Below are 16,023 nucleotides of genomic sequence, written 5' to 3'. Positions count from 1 at the left end.
TCGCACTGTACGCAAGCACTTGAATGTGGTCAGACAGCCGACCAGCCAGTTAGTAAGTAAGACGGCCCACCGCCCTCTAAAAGAGTACTTTCGTTTGTTCAGACACTTGTGCGATCACTCACAGGATTGACGCTGACGCCGCAGTCACAGCTGTAGCAACAGAAGCTGCAAAGGCACAGTGAAGCGGTTTTGCGTGCGTTCATGAGTAATTTCAAATTACTGTATATTTGATGTCGTGGTTAAGAGAAGCTTTTCTTAGATGGCAAATTACTCATTTGTATTTGGAGTATTGATGATTTTCAGAACTATCTCTAAAGGTATATATTACGCAGGTGTTATTTATGTATGAGAAACGGCGTTCAACCACTGCCGCTAAACATGTTTCGAACTGTGTGATCTCGACAATAAATTATACTATTTATTTCCAGTCGCAAATACATGAAGAAATTTTATCATAAGAAGAAATTTTATCATATCGGAAATCATTTTTCGGTAAACTATAGAATCTTTATAGTGCGAAAACTTTCACTCGTCGCAAATGAAGGGGTTACATGAGTCTACGGGCTTCGAAAAACCAATTAATTATTAAATTCTACAACACATCTAGTATATTGGCCTAAATTTTCAAGTTGATCCGCGTAATAGTTTCAGAGATACAGCCTTGAGAACCTGTGCGCTCGAGGATAGCTAGGCTAAGTGCGCCGTCTTTAAACGCGTTTTTCTCCAAACTGTATTTTTTAAGTCGGTTTGGCAAGATTTCTCGAGAACCGCTCAACCGATCTTCATGAAATTTTACACAGGTCTTTGAGATACAATTTTTAAAGACTTAGACGAATGATTTTTTTTTTTTTTTGATTACAAATATTTGAAAAAAATATCGCAAAATTTTAATTTTTTTTTAATTCCTAAAAATCTAATTATGCCTTTTTTCCCCTATGTCTCAGTCTTAATTTAAGATTTTAACTAAAACACATATTTTTTCACTTTAGGTGATCTTATAAGGAGTTATCCTGCCAAGGCGGGCGCATCATTTTCCGAGAGGTTAAATGGAATCGCAATGGCCGAGTTTAATACATTTTTTTTTTTTGAAAAATCTCAGAATTTCTTTATTAATAGCGTATGTTTGTAACAACAAAAAATGCTAAAAAAATATATAACATTTTTTATTTGAGAAAATTTTTTTTTGGGACACTTTTTTACCTCGAAGAGTTTCTTAAAAGTTTGTTCAAAAATATTTTGCTTTCGAACATGATTTTCCAACCAAAGCATAATTTTAATGGTGTTTTCGATATTTTTTTGCAACATTGTCACTTGTTTGGTATTTTCAGAATTTATTTCGTATGAACAATTTTTAAGTTTCTTAAGTTTTAAAAAACAGCACTAATGACCCAAATGTTTATTTGCTTACGTACTGTTTCAGAAACCTTCATTGACAAAAAAATACGTCAACATTCTTTAAGCGTCACAGCAGAGATTTAGGCGCCAACTATTTACATATACTTATATACCGGGTGCGTGATCTTTTATGTGGTTGTGTAAACACTGCATAGCTTTGAAGAAACAATTACCACCATATACCATATACAAGTATGTTATAATAAGACATTTTTGGTTGAGTTATGTGTTTTGAAATTTCCTTTGTATCTATTTTTGTGCACAATATCAATGAAGTGATCGCCTTTAGTGCCCATAATAAAATGAGTTTTTTGTTTGATCGACCATGACTTTTTCTAGGAACTGGCACCGTCCATCGCTGATTTCAGCACGAATATTTGCATTGATTCGTGAATTGTCCGATAATTGCTAATGTCTATACATATACTTTTTTATATCTGAGTGGTCAAAGTTATGGTACTCACTTCTGACACAATGCCTTAATAGCGATTTCTCATTCGATGTTTTAAAAAACAGTGATTTGTTAGCTGTGCAGTAGCGATATGAATCTTGGACCCGCCTGATCATGCGACATCCGATCCCACATTCATGGAGAGCATTATAACTGCCGATGAGACATGGGTCTCGTCGAAATGGAACCCGTTTTCAGTCGATCGCAGAGATAAAACAAAATTCGGTGAAGGAGCTGAAGGCCATCCCAAAAAGTGCTTATGAAAAGTGTTTTGAGGACTGGAAAAATCGGTGGCATAAATGTATTACATCTGCTGGGGATTACTTACTACTAGTTCTCGGCGAATCTCAGCTGGCATGTACCCAAAGCGGTGGGAATCTACATAAGAAGTCCAAAAAGTATTTACATAAGTATGTACATATGTATATTCTCTTTTATGTAGACATAAAAAATCACCCTGCATACTCCCACAGATAATCCTAGATTATATTCAACTTTTAAGACCTCTTTTTTAATTTTAACGGTTCAACGACCAGATTAAAGTCAGCATATCAATGCATGCACACACCTACACATACAAAGCATACGAAATAAACGCATTTTTGTTTTTGCAAATGTGTTTGAGATCCGGACATTGCGCCAGAACAACGCTTAACAAAACACACATTTATGTACATATGTATATGTATGTACATATGTATACAATATGTAAGTCTGTCCATATTGCACTTCTATTTTTTTCAGCTTTAAATTATCTATCGATGTTTTTGTAATTGTGAATGTGTACTCGTTTTTATTGCGATTGCATTGTCGCATTTTTATAAAAAATAAATTCTCGCACTGCCGGCATGTAGAATAAGATGGATTACGAACAAACACACACACACACACATGCATTAACATGCATAAGTGCATGTGTGTGTGTGAACGCAGCAGAATGCACAAAGCAGATGTGTGATCGGCGCGTATGCGAAAAAGAAAACGCAGACGCTGGTTGTTGTTGTTGCCTGCGATGACAACGATAAAGTCAAAGTCAACGCCAGCGTCGCAGCCACATTCGCTGTCACAGACGACGGCGCTGCGAAGGCATTTGAAAAAACAATCGCCTGCGCTTATTTAAATGCAGGCGGGCATGCAGTAGGCACATTTACGCACGCACACATACACACATACAAGTATGTATTTAAAATTAATTGCCTGCTGGCAGCCGGCAACTTCATCGTCGATGATAAAGAAACGTGAAGTTGGAAATAAAGCAAAACCAAAATCAAAGTAAAGGAATGCAGGCACAAAACAAAACAAAGATAAAACGGCTTATGAATTTTCTTTATCATTCACACAGACACATACATAGTACATACATCCGCATATTTTTTAATTTTAAAGTTCTGTAATCTAGTTTCAATCAATCTTTGGAAAATATTTTCTATTTGGGTCATTAGAAAACTTTTCAAAATTGAGAAATGTTTTTTTCTTCGTCGTTGCCTTGAACAATTAATAAATACATTAATTTTTAATGGTTTATAAATTACTTAAATAAAATTTTTAAATTATATTTTTGAAAGATATGATAAACAAAAACAAAAACACTTTTAATTGAATTAAATAATTAAATTTTAAATAAAATAAAAAAATATTGAAAATACAAAAAAATGTTTTTATGAAATTTTATTTAGTTTTTTTTCAAATTATTTTTATTAATATTTTTTAAAATTAAAAATTTATTTTATTAAATTTTTCTTTCTAAAATTTACTTTAAACACATTTTTTTTATAATAAAAGTATTGTTTTTGTTAATTAAATTATTAATTTCATGTACTGTTTAAATTAAAGTCCTAGTTTATTAAATTAGAAAAAAAAACCTTTAAAAAATAGTAAATCGACGAAAAGACGTGAAAGATAATTTGTATAAATTTACCAAATTTACTCTTTTTAATATTTTTATTCTGTTATTTATCTGGCATTTGGAGTTATAGATTTGTTTGTCAATCCGGTATTTTGGGTCTAAAAATTTAAAAAATAGTTTTAATTAAGATTTTCCATATTACGAAATAATTATATTTTTTAAATTTCCAAAATTTCGGAATTTCTTTGTTAATAGTGTATGTTTGTAACAATAAAAATTTTTTGTAAAATACATATGTATGTATGTATTTCATTTTTTATATGAGAAAAACATTCTTGAAAAAAGGCCTGCAAAAAGTTCTGCTGCCAACGCGAAACCACTTTTTTTCCGAGGGACTGCGAAAATCTTAATAAAATGAGTATCTTTGGAATATAAAAAGTTTGCATAAAATATTTCATTTTTTATGTGAAAAAAAAACATTTTACCCGAAAAAACCGTGTGTGTGTGTGTCATTTATATGCGTTCTCAGTCCATTCCAACCAGACCCCAGCAAACATTTTTCAAATTTCCATTTACATAAGTATATGGTAAATATACATATGTTTGAATATGCAAATATCTGAGCGCAAGCATTTTTTTTTAGATTATGAGTGCATATGCTGACAACGGTATATGTGTGCATATGTTGCAAGAAAACTGCTTGCAATTTCATTATGGATTCTGGTCAGCGGTTAGAAACTGACTTCAACGCCAACAAACCTGCTCGATAATGAACTCTTTCAGGGCCAGCACACAACCATTTGGCACGTTTTTTTCGGTGAAAATCAAAGAAAAAATAAAGTATATTAATTTTAGTGAAGTGAGCCTTGAAGCTGGTTCGAAGGTTGTTTTGCAGTATATACTTTACAATATTGCATTTACAAAGAGCGTTTAAATGTGTGTTGGCTGAGTCCTTTCGTGACAGTTTTGGCGCTGTTTACTATTGTATTTAATAAAATGTTGTAATTTACTTATATTTTGGCATCCACATAAAATAAGTTCTCCAAAAAAAATATTTAAAAATTTTAAGTGGACTTTTATTGATTGTCAATAACTGAAAAAAAGAGTGTTTTAAGATTTAAATATTTTGTAAACTTGTTTGCACGATTTTTGCTGTAAAATTTTTGACTGCAAAAAAGCAGCTGATTATAAACATCAACATTTATTTCCAGTTATAAAATAATAACAATAGATATTCGACAAGAAATATCTGGCAAGAAAGAAAAGAAAATGCATTTCTTCTCAACGATCGTTTGTAATTCAAGAAATTTTCACATTCATTTCCGCTCTGTCTTCACATAATTCTTCTTATCCATTAAAATATAATTCCAAGCAGTTCCAGCTTTTTTCTAAGCTTTTTGTCCTCTTATTGTACTGGTGGTAATATTTCTCCCCTCTTGATCATGTAATTTCCTACTCTTTAGCAATTTTATGTTTGGTTAATTATTACTGGAAAAGTATGCGTTACACAACTAAATTATTCTTGATATGCAAAACAGCTGTTTCGATAACAGCACAAAAGCGCGTTCAGCCTCTGACTACATACATATCTATGTACATATGTCCGACTCTCTTAGGAACTAGTAGTAAGTATTTATTAAAGAAAGCTTAATGCAACCGCCACTCAACCTATTTCCATTGTCATATAAATAACAAGTTTTTATTTATAAAGCGATTTCAATAGCCGTTCTCCAAACTGAAGTAGATAACATTGAATATTTCAAAAGCATACTCGAGTACAAAATATGTAGAATGTCGACAGAATTATGTAGAACAAACAAAATGTTAATCGCAAGGAAATAGTTACAAGATACTTGTAAACACTTCAGGGAAAAAGTTGTAGTTGTTATACTGTGAAGATGTTCAGTTAATAATTACAAAAGGTACCTTGAAAGTTTCTATTTGTTTATTAATTATTTTTGGATTTGATTTTTTCGATATACCAGACAGTCAACAAGTCTGAGAGGCCGGTAGAAATTGCGATCTTAAATATTTAAGTACATTATGCATGTTATAATGTTTTTATAACGATGTTAAATGCCGGGTACTTATTATAGAATAGGTAGAGTAGATAATTTCTGAAAGCAAAAATAAAACATAAAATAACAAAAATTACAATAAAAATAATTTATAGGCGGTGGTTAAAATCTTAAAAGTTAAAAATGGTTTATTTTTTTATTATTATTTCAATACCCATGCAGTTGCATAAAAGGCAATTCTAGGTAATAAAAACATTTACAAATTTTGTATTACCATTTGCTTCACATAACCTCAAATCTTATGTGAAAATTCAAATAACTAATTTTTTTATTTGTTATAATGCTTAGCAAATGTGTTGTTTAGGAAATACATAATACTACAAAAGGAAATAATTATTCACAAGTAATTTTATTAATTTTCCATCACGTTACGTTAACACTAATTCATGCTTTAAATATTTAATCAAAATGCAACTCTGTCAATTTCTATAGCGAAGTAGCGCACAGCAACACCGCAATAACTTTGTTTGTTACGAAAAAAAATTCAAAAACGAACATGTAAATCAGCTGATAGATTATATTGGCTTCGAGAACAAAGATCGCTGTTGGTATAAAAACGCTAACCATTGTTATAATGGAACTGATTGCGGAACAAAAACTAAAACAGAACAGATCGTGGAAGGGTGTAACAGCAACAACATTAACATTTAAACAGGTAAAACAAAAACAAAGGTGCACCAACAAATTCAAAAATATGGTGGAAATGGTAGTTTCACAATAATTATATCTATAAATGTGTAATGTAAATATTATTGTTAAATTTTTGTGGAAGACGCAGTTTGTATTTAAGTGAATTTATATATACGTATAAGTGTAGAAATTGATCTGCGCAAATATTTCTGATAATGTGCTAATTTTGTCTGCTGACTGTGTGCAAATCTTAATAACGTGACAAAGGCGCCTTTCTCTTTTAATTTTCTTTATTCTAAGGTGAATGTAGTAAAATATACACAAATACATAGAAATATTTGTGTTCGTTCCATTTGCTACATTTTGAAGTGAAATATACATTCATTAACATTTTAAGCTGAAAATATATTTATTCATGAATTCGCATACATTTTACTGCAGGTTTGTACATACATGTATATGTTGATGCAAATGCGTTTTGTTGCTGTAAACATCAGTCTGATTTGATAAGCCTAAACAAATAAATATATTGTGATTCTTAACATGGTAGTGGTATGCTATACACATTTTACACACAACCTTACACAATGCGTATATTTATATAATTTTATTGTTATTAACATTTAATCTCTTGCAGGCACGGAAACAGTAAAAACCTAGTTTGATAGTTCCAGAAATAGACTACAACATGGCGAAAGCAAACAGCAGTGTATTTACATTTTTGCTAGCAACATTTATTTTGTTCAATTATTGTGCAGCATATTCGGCGCTTGAAGATGCACGCATAATTGCAGAATATAAACGTTATTTGCGTAAAACCGATCATGCTGCAGTTGCCCGCAGTTTGGTGCATAAAACTAATTGGGCGTCAGTGGGTAGCATATCCACAAATGATAAAATTGCAGACTATCCCATGGTAAACATAATCTCGGTGGATGACAGCGCTGTGGATGGTACGTCCACAGGGCGCATACATTTTTTGCTAACTGATTTGGATTTCACTGGTCCTGACTGGAAGCATATTAATAAAGTCACCTTTCTGTTCTCCGATGATCAAACTTTGAATTGCAAAAATCATGGACTTGATCCAATGGAGCCGACATGCCCACGTACCATAATTAGCGGAAAGGTTAAAGAGGTAACTTTAAATGAATTTAGTTGCTTCTATGAAATACTGATAGAAAATATATCGCTTATTCGACAGTTGGACAAAAATGATAAGAATTACAACGACTGGTTGCAGGCATTCACAGTTCGCCACCCAGCTGCGAAGTCTTGGATTAAAGGTAAAATATTGCAAGCACTTTCTTGGAATATAATATATAAACAATATTGATAGTATTTTTGACCCAAGATTGATATTATGTGTATTACTTTTTTAATATATATTTTGATATCTTTCATTGTGCAGCACATAGTTTCTACTTATGCGAACTGGAAATAGAAAATATTTTCGTATTGGACTTCTATGGCGGTCCTCACAATGTCGCTGTGAACGATTATTATAACGCGAAACCGAACTAATTCATGTCGGATAGTGATAAAAGTCAACGACTGAGATATAAATGGATGTTCAACATACCACATTTGGTGCTTTGTAATTAAATATAGGCATACCTCTTGTATTTTGTGTTAATAGAAACAGATACACACATATATTTTATAAACTCTTATTGTACTATCCACATTAGCTGCTTAAAAAGCAATTTTTAATATTTTTAACTTACAGTGAGACTGGTTTATAATAAAGCAATATATAAAAAATTTATATCTGTAAATTTGTTTTCATTTTACGTGATATATTAATAAAGTATAACAACATAATTTGTGTATACATAAGTATGTGCATCTTTGTGCTTGATAAGCGCACGAAAATAGTTTTCTTCTTATGTAGACTTTGTGCAAGGAGAATTGAGATCCAGCTCAATTATAAGCTGACATATAAGTATGTACATATGCAGCGGTAGTGATTGCTTTATCTAAATTCGCTTTTTTATTTTTATACATTTCAACATTGGATATTGAATAGATCTTGTCAAATTGGCATTAAAAAAGTTAAATTATAAAGCATTAATAATTGTGCTTTGTTCATATTATGGAAATGTCAAAACGCCACTATGTCAAAATGCAACTCTACTGTCAAAATACCAGTTCACTGTCACTTTGAGTCATTTTTTTGACACAAGCAGATGATTGAGTTGTGTCAAAAAGCCAATTTCTTTCACTTGGTCATTTTTGTGTGACAAACAAAATGAGTAGATATAGTTTGTAAGTAAATAAAATTTAGTGATAACAATGATAAAATAATAAATAAACCTCTCATCAGCTTACAAAGGTCAACAAACGGGGCGGCTACAACGGGGAAAAGATTTCGTAGGCTCGAAAAAGTTTGGACACATGATGAACAAAAAATTCTCATAGATTATATAGCGTCAAGACCAGCTTTATGGGACCCCGATTCCGATTCGTATAGAAATCGCGACATCAGAAAGAAAATTTGGGCAGAAATCGCAGAGGTTACAAAGCATAGTGTAAATGACGCGAAAAATTACTGGAATAACTTGCGCTCCAGATTTAATGTAAGTACATGCATACATATGCATAAGTATATAGTACAAAGTATCAGTTTTGTATCATTAAAGTGACTTTGTATCTACAGACTGAGCGACGAAAGGCTGTGCTGTATGAAAAAAAGCATCTTGGCAATAAATATGAATCGGGTTATGAATTTTACTCAGGAATGCAGTTTTTAACTAAAATCGAACCCAGGCGAACGGCGCACAGTGTCGAGGATATGGTGGGTTATTGTTATTTTTTTTTAAGTTTAATACAACAATGACAGATGCTTGTTTGAAGTGATAAACATTAAATATACAAAAAAACACATTTTCTTCATTCTTTTAGCATATCCAAATGAATGATTACATTTCCCTTGAAAGTCATTCTCAAGATGAAAGCGATATAGAATCTATACCCAGTTTACTGGAACCCAAATATGAGACTGTTAATAATGATTATTCTGATTCCAACATAAAAGAAATATTTGTCAATGGCACTTTAAATCAGCAAATGGCAACTGGCAATAACTATTCTTCCTCGGAAAAGTTTGTGCATCCAAATGAGCATAGCACTTTAGATAATTTGACGATGGATCCGTTGAAAGCAGATGAATTGCCGGCCAGGAATAAGCGCAAACCGCATTTGGGCAATAATCATGAAGTACCAGTGCGTAGAAAGTGGAAGCAAGTCTTCTCCGAGTTCATATTGTGTGAACTAGAGAGATACGAGTACAGTGACGCGCAAAGGTAACAAATATATAAATCTATCTGTATATATAATGGGTTTTAATTTTTTTTATATAGACTGAAGGCTGAACTGACGTCGGCCTGCTTGAACTTTCAACCACAACACCCGCAAATTAATGATTATTAATGCAACTATTTGTGAATAAAACTGATTAATATTATGTATTATATTTGTATGTATGTAGTATTAAATATCTATGATTCAAAGAATAAATGATACTTATAGAATTAAAATTTGCACTTTTTAACTGAAATGCTTGTGCACTCAAGGAAGTATAGCAGTAACTAAATTCACTGGAATTATTATTAATTAATAGGATTATGTGGAATATATATACATACTTATGTATGTATGAAGCCATTTATCGTTTCGAATACGGAAGATAGAACTAGATTAGTAGGTATGATAATGAAATTACGAATATTGCATAATTATATATTTAAACTACGCATTTACTATTTGTATTTAATAGTAAAATAAAATTGTAAATTTCTTTTACACATGTACGTGAACATACATAAATACATATTTGTAATATTATCAAACGAATGAAATGTTCACAGTTTTGAGTGATTTCTGTCTATACGTATATGTACATATGTATGTACATATGTTCGCCATCGTGTCTCTAATTTTCAGTCAGTGAACCGATTATGCAATTCAGACCTCAAAATTTTGAATAAAAGCGGTCGGCACGAGGTAGGCAAGGGTAAAACTTTGAAAATCTTTCAGAACTGAGAAAAAAACAGAAAAATCGTTAGCTTCGGTTACACCGAAATGCAAAGAGATGATTGGAGTCAAGCGGAGACCATTACTCATTGCACGCATGACCTATATTTCCTATGTCAGGGTCAATTCTAGACATATAGACGTTTAATCTGCTACAATATCCAAACGCAGAGATTGGCTCGTCTGCCAGTTCTGTGTTACCCGAATGAAACCCGGTGGTCCGATATAGGCGGTTCCGGGAATGAGCAGCTTCTTGGAGAAAAAAGTACGTGTTTTTTATTTCAGATCGACATATGGTTCAGGGAATAAAAAGTGATTAACCGTTATTTGTTTTAAAAACAAAGTACAGTTTGGTATAGTTCTATGGAGTTAAATTGTTTAAAGTGCCATACCATAAGAGACATAGATATTTGTGTATATGTATGTATGTAAATTATATATAAAATTATTGTATTACAGTTACTTAATCAGCCTTTATCAGCAAAGTTGACGATGTTAAACTCGGGGACAACCAATACTAATATACCTGTATGTATGCAGGTGATTTTGTCTTGCTGTAATATACAGTGGGTCCAAGAAATGAACTCTAAAATTAATTTAATTTTATTTTATTTTAGCCGCAAACTAGTCTTTCAGTTTTTGAGATATCGCTGTGAAATGCACACGTCATTTTGTCTGCAAAAAAGGGCTCATTTGTTGGAACCACCAACAGCGGACCACTATATGACATAGCTGTCATAAAAACTGAAGTCCTTGAGCTTCCATACTGGCCGAAAAAAATTAAGAAAGATAAGTTTTGAAACCCTTCTATGCTATAAGAACTGAACCTGTGAGGAGTATTATAGCCAAGGTGTAGCAAGTAAAATTTTTTCTTGTTTGTCACTTGTTTAGATTGGAAGACTACTAAGCCATTTAAGTTCCAAGCTAGAGTAGCGGCTACTGAATGCGGTATAGATATGTATATAATCAAAGCCGCTGTAATTTTTGCAGGCACTGTATGCGGAAAGGAAAAAACCCCAACTGTTATTGTTAAATTCTTAGAAATAGCCACCCATCATACATATGCACATAAATATACAAACATATAAGTACATATGTACAATCAGCAAACTGCATCATTAATAAAGATGATGATGCAGCCACACCGCATACACTTTGTCTCAGTTAAATAAATATATACACAGAAACATATCGAAATATAGTGAACTCTTACTATATAAACGAAGGGAATGCACATTCGACATTACAAGTCACTCCTATCGCCATGTCGCAAGCAATCGCAATCATTAGCGGCCTACTCTTCGCACTGCTCGCAGTTGATAGCTGCGCAGGATACTCAGCGCACGGACGTCAACCGGCAGGCTTGTCTGATGCTGCGCTGGCACGTCGTCTGGTGCATCAAGCCAACTGGGCTGCAGTGGGCAGCATTTCCACCCATGAGAAAATCATCGACTTTCCAATGGTCAATATAATGGCAGTGGACGATAGCGCTCTGAATGGCTCCTCAACCGGTCACATTCGCTTCTTCTTGTTGAATCTGGACTTTACTGGACGCGATACGCAGCAAAAGAATAAGGTCACCTTCTTCTTTACCGACGATCAGAATGGCGCTTGTCAAAGACGTGGCGTCGATCCCATGGAACCGGCATGCCCACGCGTTATGGTTAGCGGCAGCGTGAAAAAGGCAGGTTTATTGTTGTGAACGAGTGTGGCGAATGCGTAATTAATTAATTTTTATTTATTTATTTTTTCAAAAATAATGCAGTTGGATACAGCAGACCCCACCTACAATGACCAGCTGCAGGCATTCTATAATCGCCATAAAAATGCCGAGAAATGGGCGGCACACAGTAAGTGAAAGGCATTTTAATGTATAATACATATGTATGTGGTTCAAGCTTAGCTTTCTTGTCAAAAAAATTACATTTGGAGATAATAATAGTGTTGTACAGAGAGAAGTGTGGTTCTTATAGTGATATATTTCTATTTAATTATACCAGTCAATTGCTTTTATACCACTTGTCTGTTCGATTCGCTACTCTTCACAGTTTGGCGAAACGAAGACGGCTGTATAAAGCCTCGTATATGGTATATTCGCACGAACTGAAAATATAAATTTATGCCTGAAATGAATTACATTATATTATATTATTTAGTAACTGAAAGACACAAATTGTCAGTAGCAATCAGACAGAAAACAATTATAGCATAACTTCTTTAATGCATGGATTCAATGGCAATTTTCGTTTTCTTCTCTTTGCAGGTCATAATTTCGATTTTAGCGAATTGGAAATTGAAAATATTTTCATTGTGGCCTACCAGGGCGGTCCACGTGTCATTCCCGCCGAGGATTATTACAACGCCACTATTTGAAATGTTCCGCAATAAATATATTTTTACAAATGTAACTTTGGTTTAAGATTCCCAAATAAAGCACTAGAAAAGAGCTGTGAGTTTTATTTCTTTGGAATTATTTATATTTTCAAAAACTTTCGATTGCAAAGTTCTCCTTCAAACTATCTAATTATGTTGTCGCTCAACTTATGGTGAGGATAATTGGCCTACTGAACGTACTATTCGCAACTCCATGACCTATCTCACATTCATTATTGGATAATATTCCTACTACACGAAGACCGTGGAGAGTCGATTCGGTGCTGTTCGTAGCAATTCGGAATGACGTATGGAACGACTTGCCGTATTTTATGTCGATTGAAAGCGTACAAAATACAGCTTGTGCAAGAACTGAAGCCGCTTGACCTTCCCAAGCGACATTTCTTCGCTCTATGGGCTCTGAGAAGTTCCAAGAAGATCCGACGTTTTAGAGCCAAATTTTTTTTCAGTGTTGAGGCTCATTTCTGGCTCAATGGGTATGTAAAAAAGCAAAATTGCCGCATTTGGTACGAAGAGCAACCTGAAGAGATTCAAGAGCTGTCAGTTCATCCAAAAAAAAAAAAACAATGGTTTGGTGTGGTTTGTGAGAAAGTAACCGTCAATGGGGACTATTTGATACCTGAAATCGAAGCTGGTGATCTCGGCGACATATCCCACGCATCGCATCAATCAATGGTTTTTATTGAGAGAACACTTCGGTGAGCATATAAATTAACGTTTTGGGCCGGTCGATTATCCACCAAGATCATGTATTGTGACATCACTTAGACTTTTTCCTGTGGGGATATGCAAAGTATATGCGGACAATCCCGCTTGAATCAGGCCTCGGAGCAAAACATCACACGTGTCATGCACCAGCTATCAGACGAAATGCTCAAACGAGTTATCGAAAATTGGACTCAACGGATGGACCATCTGAGACGTAGCCGCGGCCAACATTTGAAAGACATAATCTTCAAAAAATAAATGCCAAAGAATGTTTTTTCCAATGATAATAAATATTTCCCATTAAATTTGAAGTATCTGTGTTTTTTCTTTAAAAAAAAAGAAGGGAATCTCGAAATTTATCACCCTTTGTAACATAATATGACGCTGATTATTGTCATATTTTCGAAGTACTTAACACAAATTCCATTTTAATAAGGCTTGTTAATATCTAACGTATTATCTCAGTATGACTGCTTCAACTTTTATTGGAAGGAATATCTCAGCTGTGGCAGCAGATACTTTGATTGCATGTTGTTGCCTCACTAATTGATTTCTTTGCCTTTCCTCAATTCTTATGCTGCAGCAAAGATCACCCGCAGGTAGTAATAGTTAACCAAACTAGTTTGAACAGGTCATTGACTATTACCATAGATTTTCAAATTTGAGTTTTCCAAACTTCAGTTCTTAGTCAAACACGCAGGGAGACAGTTGGTGGGAATATATTGTAGTTCAAAGTGAATTTAAAGGCTTTTATTCTGGCAGCGTCTTCTGATTGGAAATGTGGAAATTTTTTGTTGTTGGTTTGCTTTCTTTAAGCATAGCTTTACGCATAAGTCGCGCAGCAATTGTTGAGGATTCAAAACATTTTCAACAATTTAAGGTAAGACCAATTTGTCTAATTATTTATGGACTACTGCAGACAAAGCTGAACTTATAAAATTCTCTGACAGTTGTTACGATAAGAACTCTATCTCTCTCTGTATCTCTCTCTATATTGTAACTCTTTTGGTCACCATCAAAACTAATATTTTTTCAGCTGGTTTATAATAAACACTACGAATCGGATGCCGAAGAGCTTAAACGTGAGCGTATATTTCTGAAACATTTCGCATTTATCGAGGAACATAATCAGAACTTTACGAAAGGACTAACCAGCTTTGAGCTGGGAATAAATGAGTATGCGGATGTCAGTGAGGAGGAGTTTGCGAGCGCTATGAGTGGCAGCGATGAGATTTATGAGTAATTAGCTTTTCCCTTTAGTAAATCACATATAAAAAACTAATTTTTACGGCCATCTTGTAGTTTTCCAAGTGTATTGAAACAAGGCGCCACCTTTATAACACCAGCAAATGTCGAATTGCCCGATTCGGTGGATTGGCGTGAATTGGGCGCGGTCACTGAGGTCAAGAAGCAAGGTATTGCGAGTTTATTTTTATTTACACCAAATCTTATGTGCCGATATTGCTGAATTTATCCTCACCTTCGTTACTTTAAGGTCGCTGTGGTTCCTGTTGGGCTTTTGCCACCACTGGCGCGCTGGAGGGTCAACACTTTCGAAAAACTTCGAAACTTGTATCGCTCTCGGAGCAGAATCTGTTAGACTGTACCATCACATATGGAAATAAGGGCTGTAATGGTGGCAATAAAGAGCGCAGTTTCCTCTATATACGCGACAATGGTGGCATCAACGCGGCTGCTGCGTATCCTTATCGCGCTCAATTGGACGCGGAGTGTTTGTTCGACGCGTCCGCGATTGCGGCGAAGAGCAAAGGTTTTGTCAAAATTACACCCGACGATGAAGATGCTCTAAAGGCTGCTGTGGCCACAGTGGGACCAATTGCTGTTAAAGTCAATGCGAAATGCTTTCGCAAGCAATTCTATAGACAAGGCATATTCAACGACAAGCTCTGTGAGGAGCGTAAACCCAATCATGCTATGCTATTGGTAGGCTATGGTCGAGATAACACTACGAATATGGACTATTGGATATTGAAGAACTCTTGGGGCGTCAGTTGGGGCATGGATGGTTATATAAATGTGCCACGACATGTCAACTTTGGCGGTATTGCAATTCGTCCCAGTTATCCGTTGGTTTGAATTATAATATGCTGATATTTGTATGACTTGAAATTTTGTGAAACTAAATAAATAATTTTAAATAACAGAAAAGCTGATGTGATTTCAATTTTTGTTAAAGGGATGAAGCAGTTCCATACCGTTAAGAAATATTTTATTTAGAGATCTGAAAGGAAATGGAGACTAGTTGAACTATGGCTCATTGACTGGAGTGTCCCTGCATTCCTATAGGCCGTCAATTCGATAGTTCGATCTGGGCTAAAATTGCCAATTTGAAAGTTTTCATCAATCCAATCCAATAAGAACGAATTGCCAAAATAAATTTGGATTGATAAGAGATCAACCAAAGCCTCCATTCCAAATTTTGTTTGAATTTTATATTCTCAGCAGTTATCTGACTAAAGTGTACT

At 34.1% G+C, this 16,023-nt stretch overlaps 4 protein-coding genes across 5 annotated transcripts; all 4 read left to right on the top strand.

Annotated features, from left to right (window-relative positions):
- Positions 1-6,284: 6,284 nt before the first annotated feature.
- LOC126765039 (protein CREG1-like) lies at positions 6,285-8,168 on the top strand. 2 transcript variants are annotated; one of them, XM_050482625.1, is made up of 4 exons: positions 6,285-6,425; positions 7,038-7,538; positions 7,605-7,686; positions 7,812-8,168. In XM_050482625.1, the coding sequence occupies exons 2-4, from the start codon at positions 7,089-7,091 to the stop codon at positions 7,922-7,924; spliced, it is 645 nt and encodes a 214-aa protein (XP_050338582.1). In that variant the 5' UTR covers positions 6,285-6,425; positions 7,038-7,088; the 3' UTR covers positions 7,925-8,168. The 2 variants fall into 2 exon arrangements, with proteins under 2 accessions (XP_050338582.1, XP_050338584.1); XM_050482627.1 differs by lacking the exon at positions 6,285-6,425 and adding an exon at positions 6,490-6,700.
- A 409-nt stretch (positions 8,169-8,577) lies between these two features.
- On the top strand, positions 8,578-9,939 carry LOC126752314 (uncharacterized). Its single transcript, XM_050463029.1, has 5 exons — positions 8,578-8,668; positions 8,727-8,979; positions 9,060-9,197; positions 9,305-9,705; positions 9,763-9,939. The coding sequence occupies exons 1-5, from the start codon at positions 8,652-8,654 to the stop codon at positions 9,830-9,832; spliced, it is 879 nt and encodes a 292-aa protein (XP_050318986.1). The 5' UTR covers positions 8,578-8,651; the 3' UTR covers positions 9,833-9,939.
- Positions 9,940-11,662: 1,723 nt separating this feature from the next.
- On the top strand, positions 11,663-12,881 carry LOC126761669 (protein CREG1-like). The gene is made up of 3 exons (XM_050478027.1): positions 11,663-12,119; positions 12,201-12,285; positions 12,699-12,881. The coding sequence occupies exons 1-3, from the start codon at positions 11,700-11,702 to the stop codon at positions 12,806-12,808; spliced, it is 615 nt and encodes a 204-aa protein (XP_050333984.1). The 5' UTR covers positions 11,663-11,699; the 3' UTR covers positions 12,809-12,881.
- Positions 12,882-14,260: 1,379 nt separating this feature from the next.
- Positions 14,261-15,642, top strand: LOC126759701 (procathepsin L-like). The gene is made up of 4 exons (XM_050474729.1): positions 14,261-14,417; positions 14,574-14,776; positions 14,840-14,952; positions 15,033-15,642. The coding sequence occupies exons 1-4, from the start codon at positions 14,316-14,318 to the stop codon at positions 15,632-15,634; spliced, it is 1,020 nt and encodes a 339-aa protein (XP_050330686.1). The 5' UTR covers positions 14,261-14,315; the 3' UTR covers positions 15,635-15,642.
- Positions 15,643-16,023: the final 381 nt, after the last annotated feature.

Source organism: Bactrocera neohumeralis, chromosome 2 (genome assembly GCF_024586455.1).
Source record: "Bactrocera neohumeralis isolate Rockhampton chromosome 2, APGP_CSIRO_Bneo_wtdbg2-racon-allhic-juicebox.fasta_v2, whole genome shotgun sequence".
In the NCBI taxonomy this organism is placed as follows: Eukaryota; Metazoa; Arthropoda; class Insecta; order Diptera; family Tephritidae; genus Bactrocera; species Bactrocera neohumeralis.
The sequence above is the reverse complement of the archived record's forward strand: the minus strand, read 5'-3'. Positions and strand labels throughout refer to the sequence as shown.